At 44.4% G+C, this 8,611-nt stretch overlaps 1 protein-coding gene across 7 annotated transcripts in view; it reads right to left on the bottom strand.

Moving 5' to 3' along the window:
• Positions 1 to 2,233: 2,233 nt before the first annotated feature.
• Positions 2,234 to 8,611, bottom strand: part of YPEL2 (yippee like 2) — a 69,524-nt gene continuing 63,146 nt past the window's right edge. For 6 of the 7 annotated variants that reach the window (XM_055257808.2, XM_055257805.2, XM_055257809.2 and 3 more), the window contains one exon: positions 2,234 to 6,960. In XM_055257808.2, the coding sequence (XP_055113783.1) occupies positions 6,871 to 6,960 (90 nt within the window). In that variant the 3' untranslated portion in view covers positions 2,234 to 6,870. The remainder of the gene's footprint in view (positions 6,961 to 8,611) is intronic. The other variant, XR_008653180.2, reaches the window with a different exon arrangement.

Genomic DNA, 8,611 nt, shown 5'->3' with positions numbered 1-8,611 from the left:
TATGTAATCCATTAGAGAGTATTAAAAAACAACAAAGCCCAGTGTAAAAATATTGAGCTATGAAATACATAATACCTTCCAGGTAGCATTGACTTTTGTAGCTGTTTTGTTTATGTTAATTTCCTAATTTGCATTCCCTGAGCTCTTATTAAGCAGTCAGGGTGGGCAGACTGGGAAAGTGTTGTGTGAAGCAACATCAGAATTAACATGGCAACATGCCGAAACCCCAGCTCTACAAAAAAATACAAAAATTAGCTGGGTGTGGTGGTGTGCACCTGTGGTCCCAGCTACTCTGGAGGCTGAGACAGGAAGATAACTTGAGCCCAGGAAGTGGAGGCTGCAGTTAACAGAGATTGCACCACTGCACTCCACCCTGGGTGACAGAGCCGGACCCTATCTCAAAGAAGAAAAAAAAGACTTAACAAGACTAAAATTTGGAACATGGTTTAGTAATGAGACCTTGCAAAACCTCAATTTCATTATCCACAAAATGGGGATAGTGTCCGCTCCCCTCCCTTTCTCCCAGCAGGGAAATGAGAGCTTGAAAGAATGAGGACCCAAAGCTGGCTTGAGATTGGTTGTCTCATGCACGTTCTTTTTTCTCTCGTCCTTCTCTGCAAAAGGCAAACAAGAACGAAATGGTAACAGGCACATCCACTGAAGCAAAACAGGTCACTGGAAGAAGATAATATACTGAAGGACAAATAAAAGTCAACTGTAGCTGGGCCCAGAATGGGTAGGTGAAAATATGTGGGAAGGAGAGAAGGCATGTCCTTTTTTATAAAACAGATTTTTTTTTTTTTTTTTAAGACAGGGTCTCATCCTGTCACTCAGGCTGGAGTCTGGTGGCACAGTCGCGACTCACTGCAGCCTCAACTTTCTGGGCTCAAGCAATCCTCCCACCTCAGCCTCCCAAGGAGCAGAACTGCAGGCATGCACCACCATGCCTAATTTTTTTATACAGATGGGGTCTCACTATGTTGCCCCGGCTGGTCATACACTCCTGGACTCAAGCCATCCCTTCTGCCTTAGCTTCCCAAAGTGCTGGGATTATGAGCATGAGCCACGGTTCCTGGCCATAGAAAGGCTTTAAAAATATTAGCAATGTGAAACATACACACTTGTGTGGTTTTAATATCTTCTTTGCCATTTTGGCTGCCTGTACAAGATGGGTACTCCATAAGATATGGAAGCAAGCTTTTGAAAAGGTACTTTAAGATATAGTATAAAATGATACACAGGGCATGGTGGCTCACACCTGTAATTCCAGCACTTTGGGAGGCAGACGTGGGCAGATCACTTGAGGTCAGGAGTTCGAGACCAACCTGGCCAACATGGTGAACCCCCATCTCTACTAAAAATACAAAAATTAGCCAGGCGTGGTGGCACGTGCCTATAATCCTAGTTATTCAGGAGGCTGAGTCAGGAGAATCACTTGAAACCAGGAGGTGGAGGTTGCAGTGAGCTGAGATGGTGCCACTGCACTCCAGTCTGGGCAACAGAGTGAGACACCATCTCAAAAAAATAAATAAAATAAAAATAAAAAGTAAAATGATGATGATGCCAAGACAAAATTGTTTAGCTTATGTTAAATGAAGGCACCAGCTCACAAAATTTACTTACAATGACCGGATATACAAGACTGTGAGCATATGCATCAGACTGGAGAAAGAGTACTTGGCAAACAAAAACAGCTTAAAAACAGCTTATTTATTAGGATGATAGAACTGCCTTGCCCAGTGCCTGGAATCAAACACATTAATAAGTATGTGTTGATAATAAAAATAAAATAAAAATGAAAAAATCTGATATGCCATGTTATAACTGTGAATACTGGTCTCTGTTAGCCAATCATTCAGAGATGATACCACCCCTTTTTGACATAATTTTGTTTTACTTCTTTTTCTCCCTTTACTTCATGCAATACTATTTCCAAAGAAATTGGTGTCATCAGAAAAGTCTGCAGAGTCTATGAATATGGGGCTTTGTACACAGAACTGGATAAAGGTCACTCATGCATTTCTGATATCTAAAGCCAGGAGAAGCATTTGCAGATAAGCAGGAGACCTGCTGTTTATTCATTAGTTAGCTGACTGTCCTTGGGAAAAACAAGCCCTTAGGGTCTCAGTCGACAGATTTGTGACTGGGTTTAGATAGGCCTTTAAATACTTTAATATGAAATGTCAAGATCAAACACACTGGGTCAACGAAGACAGATGAGCTCTTCAAAGAGTTAATATTTGAAAACTTTTATTTTCTCAAATGAGCACCAACACAGATTGGAAATATGACAGAAACAATGCACTTTTCTCTAATACTGAATCGCTATGTACAAATACGGGAAAAGGTGAGTGAAGACAAATTATTTGAAAACAATTACATTTGTTATAGAAGCAAAGTGACCTGAAAAATGCCCCAAAGAAAACAAAAACCCAAACCCAACAAATACAGTTTGTAAACACAAGCATCGACAGACAGGTTCTGTACTGGAAGATCGTCTCTGCAGGTTGGGAAAGGGAACCGACTCCTGCCATCACCGAAATGTTCTACAAAAACATACGGGCAGATAGAATTTGGTAACATGAGAATAGCTTTCATAGTTTCTTCTCGGCTTTACCTTTTCTGCCAGATTTCATAACTATTTTTAAAAAAGTAAATATCTCTTTCCTGTATCTAGACAACTAGCATATTTTCTCATTTGAGGCAGATTCCTTTAAAATATGCAAGTTGATTGTGTTCAAGATTTGATTTCTCAGCCTCTTTCTGAACCTGAGGCAATCTGACCTTAAAAAAAAAAAAAAAGCTGTTTACCACTAAGATATGTGTATTATAATATTAATGTTCTTTTAATCCAAACCAGTTAATGTTTCACATGATGCGGCTTCTAAAACAGCTGGAGCCCTGCGATACGTGATTAATACACTCTCATCTCAGTGCGAAGCGCAGATTTGACTCTGCTCCATCTTCACAAACAACACACCTCCTCTACAGTCTGTAAAGGGCTGAGCACGCAATGCAAGAAAAAGGAGCGAACCCGCAACAGCCCCACGCTCAGGAAAACAAAAAATCCTCGTGGGTTCTGCTGTTGGTCCACTCAGAAACAGAAACCAGAGAGAAAGAGAAGAAAAACTTGACGCACCCGAGGTGTAAACTGTAGTTAAAGTGTCCCCGCTCGAGAAAACAGGAGGCACAATCGAAAGTGCTTTTTACACACATGCGCGCACACACGCACAACTAAAAACGTGATTCTGATTTGTTGGAAATTCTTCCAACAGGAAGAATCACTGTAAGTTGTTACCACTAAAATAACTTGATTTTAAGTTTCTTTTCTAGCCAATACTGATGCAAGAAAATATCTCAATTCTCAACCTGATTAATGTACTGCAGAGTCTGTTCCACTGGGGAAAAAATGCAGAGAGGCATTGCTTTAAAGCCTTGATCCAGATTAAAATGATAGAGACCTTAAAAAAAAAAAAAATGAAAACATGTATTGGTGATCACTGTTTCCCTTAATATACTTCAAGAAATGCAAAGGAAACCATAGAATTTAAAATGAAAATAAAAAGTGCTCTCAGCGGATCTGAGAAAACAGCACCAAATATATTATTTAAAAAATTAAATATTATTTACAAAAGTATATTTTACAAGCAACTGTTTCTTTTATATATATCCACTTGAAAATCTCTTTATAAAGGGTCATCTCTTTTGCACACACTGATCCACCAGTAAAAATACACTCTAGCCTATCCTCGTGAACTCAGGAAGAACACTCAGTCAGGTCCAGCTGACAGCTTGTGGGTATCGAGTTTGGCTGTATTTGATTCATGTCAAATCAATCCATCAGCAGCCTGAGACTAATGTCCCGGGTCCCGAGGGGTCTGGGTCTACTCCAAGGTGGCCAAGGTCATATGACCTAGGGTGGCACAGGGGAGATGGAGCTAGAGAGTCTGCTGGCTGGACTTCAGTTCCAAACGAAGGCAGCTGCTGGCTGAGGTATAGAACTTCATGCCTTTCCCTTTCTCACGTCTCCTTACCCTGTTTCTACTCCCCATACCCCGCCCCCAAACTTCAACAAACTCCAATTCCCCCAACCCACCTGGGGTGAATGAATGAGGTCTTTGGTTATGCTCTAAGTCAATAATTTGGTGAAGAAATTAAAGAATGAACTGACTGAGGCCATGAGTTAATTTAGCATCTCCATAGCTCAGCTGTGGCCTCTCCAATGCTGCTCAATGTTAGATAGACAACCCATGAACAGAGCGAATGTTGTAAGAAGCACTTTTGGTTTCACTGACACAAAGGGAAAGCCTAGTGAGTTTTTTTTCCCCCTGTAGTTATGGAAAAACCAACACTCTACTCAGCTCTCTCACAGCAAGTATGGCGCCTTGCACCCACTGGAGGCTCACTGGATAGTCACTGAAAAAAAAAAAAACATTCAGAACCATGGTCTGACTGGAGCCTGCTCTGATCCATCCAACAGTCAAAGGCCTCATCCCCAAGGAAGAACAGTGGCACATTGGTCCCCTTGGAAACTTGAGGGCACCCCATGTCTAGTTTATGTCACCACATTCCATTTGTAGTTTGAAAGACAAAATACCTACCCCATGTTTAACCCCCATTTTCTTCTTATGGGAAGGACTATCAATAAACAGCCAGGACAATCCCTGAGGAAAGGGTCCAATGAAAATCCATAAAGGAAGACTATTTCCTTGAGGAGGGGGAGGGAGAGAGGGGAAATCCATGGCATCTGTGCCGGGAAGCCAGCTTAGGAATGTGAAAGTTAAAAAACGATTTCATTGAGAACTTGGGCCTGTGAGCCAGAGAAACTGTTCTTCTGGGAGCAGAAATTCAGTATTTCTTCTGAACCTCAGTCTACCTTGCAGTAAAGTGGGGAGAACAACTTGATCTCCCAGGGCTATGAAAGCACTGGAAAGATCTGGACAAGAAGCCTTGGGGAACAAAAGTCGATTTCTAAGAATCCATTTGTCTTACAGGGGCTCTCTCCTGAGAATCCTGGAGCTATCCTGGTTTCTGTCAGTCCTGCCACCTGCCCCTGGCAGGGCAAGCCCACACCTGTCTTGGGGCTCCCATGCCACCATCAGCACATGGAGACACACACACACAAAAAAGCATTTCCACCAAGGACGCGCTCTGAATGGAAATTGGTTCTGCTGCAGATGTGATTCTGAACAGCTCCTGGGCTGTTGGCTGCTTTCATCTCAGTTCCCCACTTTACAGAATCTCCCCATGAACTCATTCTTTTGTGAGACTTTTAGGGTGAATTTTCTGAAAAGGTCAGCCTACTTGGAGGAGATGCTGAGAATTCCTAACACACACACGTATCTTAACAATAATATATTCAGTCTAAGAAATGAAATTAACCCAGTTAAATGAGTTTCAGTCATATACTGTGTACTGGCTGAATTGCTGTAGAACAGACTTCACAGTGTTGATTAAATGTAACAAACTCCTCTTTCTCTTATGGGCCTTACAGGGATGTGCTCTCCACTTCCCTAATCGAAGGATGTTTGGATGGGGGACGGGGTGATATCGGAATTCGGGCAGAACTCCTCCCTGCTGCTGGACCACACTGCCAGGAGATTTCTCTCCATGCAAGACACTCAGGCCTAAGTGGGACAATTAGGGGCATGAGGAATCTACCAGCCAGGTTATTCCTAAGCTCAGAGCCTGGGGCCCGTGCTTTCTACAGTCTACAGTAACAAGACTGGAGAAAAACACCCGAAACTCTATGAACAAGAAATTGACGATCCCACGGAAGCCACTGTAAAACCGAAGAGGAAAGATGCACCGAACCTGAACTGGTTCCAATCTAAACCCCTCCTCCTGGGATGACCCCTACCCAGTGCGCCCCCTCACCACACTCCTCTTATGAGGGGTCAGAAGGAAGGGCAGTTAGAATTGCTAACTGATCCTACTTTTTATTTCTCTGACTCAATATCTGAGCCATTTCTTCAGGAGCTCCCAAACTGCAGCCCCTTTGTGCCCTGCTCTCAATTACTGATTTTACTTGGTTGCTGGTCAAAGCCTTTGGGATATTTGGATGGTAAGCCCATTGCAAACAGCAGTCCCCTCACACCTTATCTACGGTGGCTAAAGAGGCAAAGATGACGACTGCCCAGAGACTGAGTGAGGCATCAGAGTCATCGCACCCACCTAGCCACTGCCCAAGTCACTCGCTGCTGCCAGGACACTCCCCTACTCAGCCCAGGAGAACCAGGCCCTTGCCCCGCCAACTAGAATCAGGGCCACATCTTGTGCTCATTTGCTAACCTGGCACATCTGGTGTCAGGAACAGAAGCTTCTGGTCAGAGAGAATGCAGTCATGAGGTATTTTTTTTTCTCTTTGTCCTTTTAGACAAGTCAATTATTTCAAGCCTAAGTTATCAGGTCTCCAGGAGCGGCGCAATTTTGTTCCTACCTCCACCCTTCCACCCCTTCCCTGCACCAGGACCCTTAGAGTTTCCCCTTTCCCTCTTCCTCATGCCCCCGTGCCACTGCTCTCCTGACAAGAGGCCATCAGACAGATCTCGCATGGGCCCTGGGGCCCTTACCAAGGTGGGCTGCCGCCATGCGGTCAAGGATCTGTTCCTTTTGTTGTTTTGTTTTCAGCCAAAACTAGAACAGAGAGAGAAGCCAGGATCAACTCACAAACAGATACAAAGCAAAGAGACAGAGAGACAGCGATTTAGAGGCCAGTCACCAGAAAGATGGCGTCAGGGTGGGAGGATGCCCCGGATGGCAAGGCCCCTAAATGGATGGAACCAAGTGTCAGTCACTCTCTCACGCTTGGGAAGAATGTTTGGTTGAATGGCGTTCACGTGGACACTGGGTTGGGTAGATGCTGTCCAATCAGTCCCAGCCATTGTCCTTGATCATGTGTGCTAGTTCAATGATGTATTTGCCTTCTTTATATTTCTGGCTGCTTTCAAAAGCATGTTCCTAGGAAATACAGAAGAAGAGAAGAGATACTGAACGACTGAAGACAAGAAAATGATCTTTCTTTTTTGAGGCAGTCTCACTCTGTCACCCAGGCTGGAGTGCAATGATGCAATCTCTGCTCACTGCAACCTCCGCCTCCCAGGTTCGAGCGATTCTCCTGCCTCAGCCTCCCAAGTAGCTGGGATTACAGGCACCTGCAACCTCACCTGGCTAATTTTTGTATTTTTAGTAAAGATGGGGTTTCACCACATTGGCCAGGCTGGTCTCTAACTCCTGAGCTCAGGTGATCCACCCACCTTGGCCTCCCTCATGCCTGCTGGGATTACAGGTGTGAGCCACTGCACCCGGCCAAGGAAATGACTTTTGCAGCAGAGAAGCAGGGGCAGATGACAGGTATCAGCGTCACCGTGGTCTGGTCCCAGCTTCACCCTGACTCAGTGAGATGATTCCTACCCCTCAAGCGCTTTATGTCCCCCTCGCTTAGCTGCAGAACTGAGGCAACACCAGGACTTTCACAATATTACAACACAATTTTCCGGGAGCTTCGCTCATTTAAGTCTTTGCAATGTCACCCCCTCAGTAAGGTCTTCTCCAGCTACCCTACTTAAAATCCAACTTCCACTCCAGTACTACCTTTCTCCCTTCTGCCCCAACCCCTGCTTTAGTTTTCTTCACTGTACTTCTCACTTCTGAACATACATTGTAATTTGCATTTCTACTTTGTTTATCCTGTCTCCCACGACTACAATATAAACTTCATGGAGTGGCTATAGCCTTAGAAGACTGCCTGGCACATAACAGAATTTCAATACATAATTGCTGAATGAATTAGTACATTTACATATATAAATTTACATATATAAAAATCTTGGTTTACTGGTGCTAACAGAAGTTTGCCCCGGGTTAGATCCATAAAGTTTCTGTGTCATTCCTGCTAGTTTCTAAGAACATAAGAAAGCCTGGTTCTAATTTTATTTATTATTATTATTTTTTTGAGACGGAGTCTTGTTCAGTCACCCAGGCTGGAGTGCAGTGGCGTGATCTCCGCTCACTGCAAGCTCCGCCTCTTGGGTTCACGCCATTCTCCTGCCTCAGCCTCTCAAGTAGCTGGGACTACAGGAGCCCGCCACCACGCCCGGCTAATTTTTTTTTGTATTTTCAGTAGAGATGGGGTTTCACCATGTTAGCCAGGATGGTCTCAACCTCCTGACCTCGTGATCCACCTGCCTAGGCCTCCCAAAGTGCTGAGATTACAGGCGTGAGCCACCGCGCCGGCCGCCTGGTTCTAATTTTAAACTGTAATTGTTAGGCTTAGAGAAGACAGGGAGAGGAACAAAATACCGTGAGGCCAGACAGGTCTCCTTTTCAATCAGTTTTTCTTGCTGCTGTCAGATGTGTGGAGACAGGAGCTGTATGAACTCCAGGCCAGAGAACCTGGCAGCCCTTAAGCCCCACCCAACTGCCAGGCCCCCAGAGGGAGAACGTCATACTAACCACCTGGCAGGTGACTTTTCTAAACCCACAGCACTGTGGGCTCTCCCAGTGAACAAACCCCACCGAAAAAAGTCCTGCAGAGGCAGATGATAAAGGGCTCTTTTGTCTGCAGAGATACACACATAAGAACATCTTGGTGTATTCTCTGAAAAACACT

The sequence above is a fragment of the Symphalangus syndactylus genome, chromosome 20, assembly GCF_028878055.3.
Source record: "Symphalangus syndactylus isolate Jambi chromosome 20, NHGRI_mSymSyn1-v2.1_pri, whole genome shotgun sequence".
Taxonomy (NCBI): Eukaryota; Metazoa; Chordata; class Mammalia; order Primates; family Hylobatidae; genus Symphalangus; species Symphalangus syndactylus.
The sequence above is the reverse complement of the archived record's forward strand: the minus strand, read 5'-3'. Positions and strand labels throughout refer to the sequence as shown.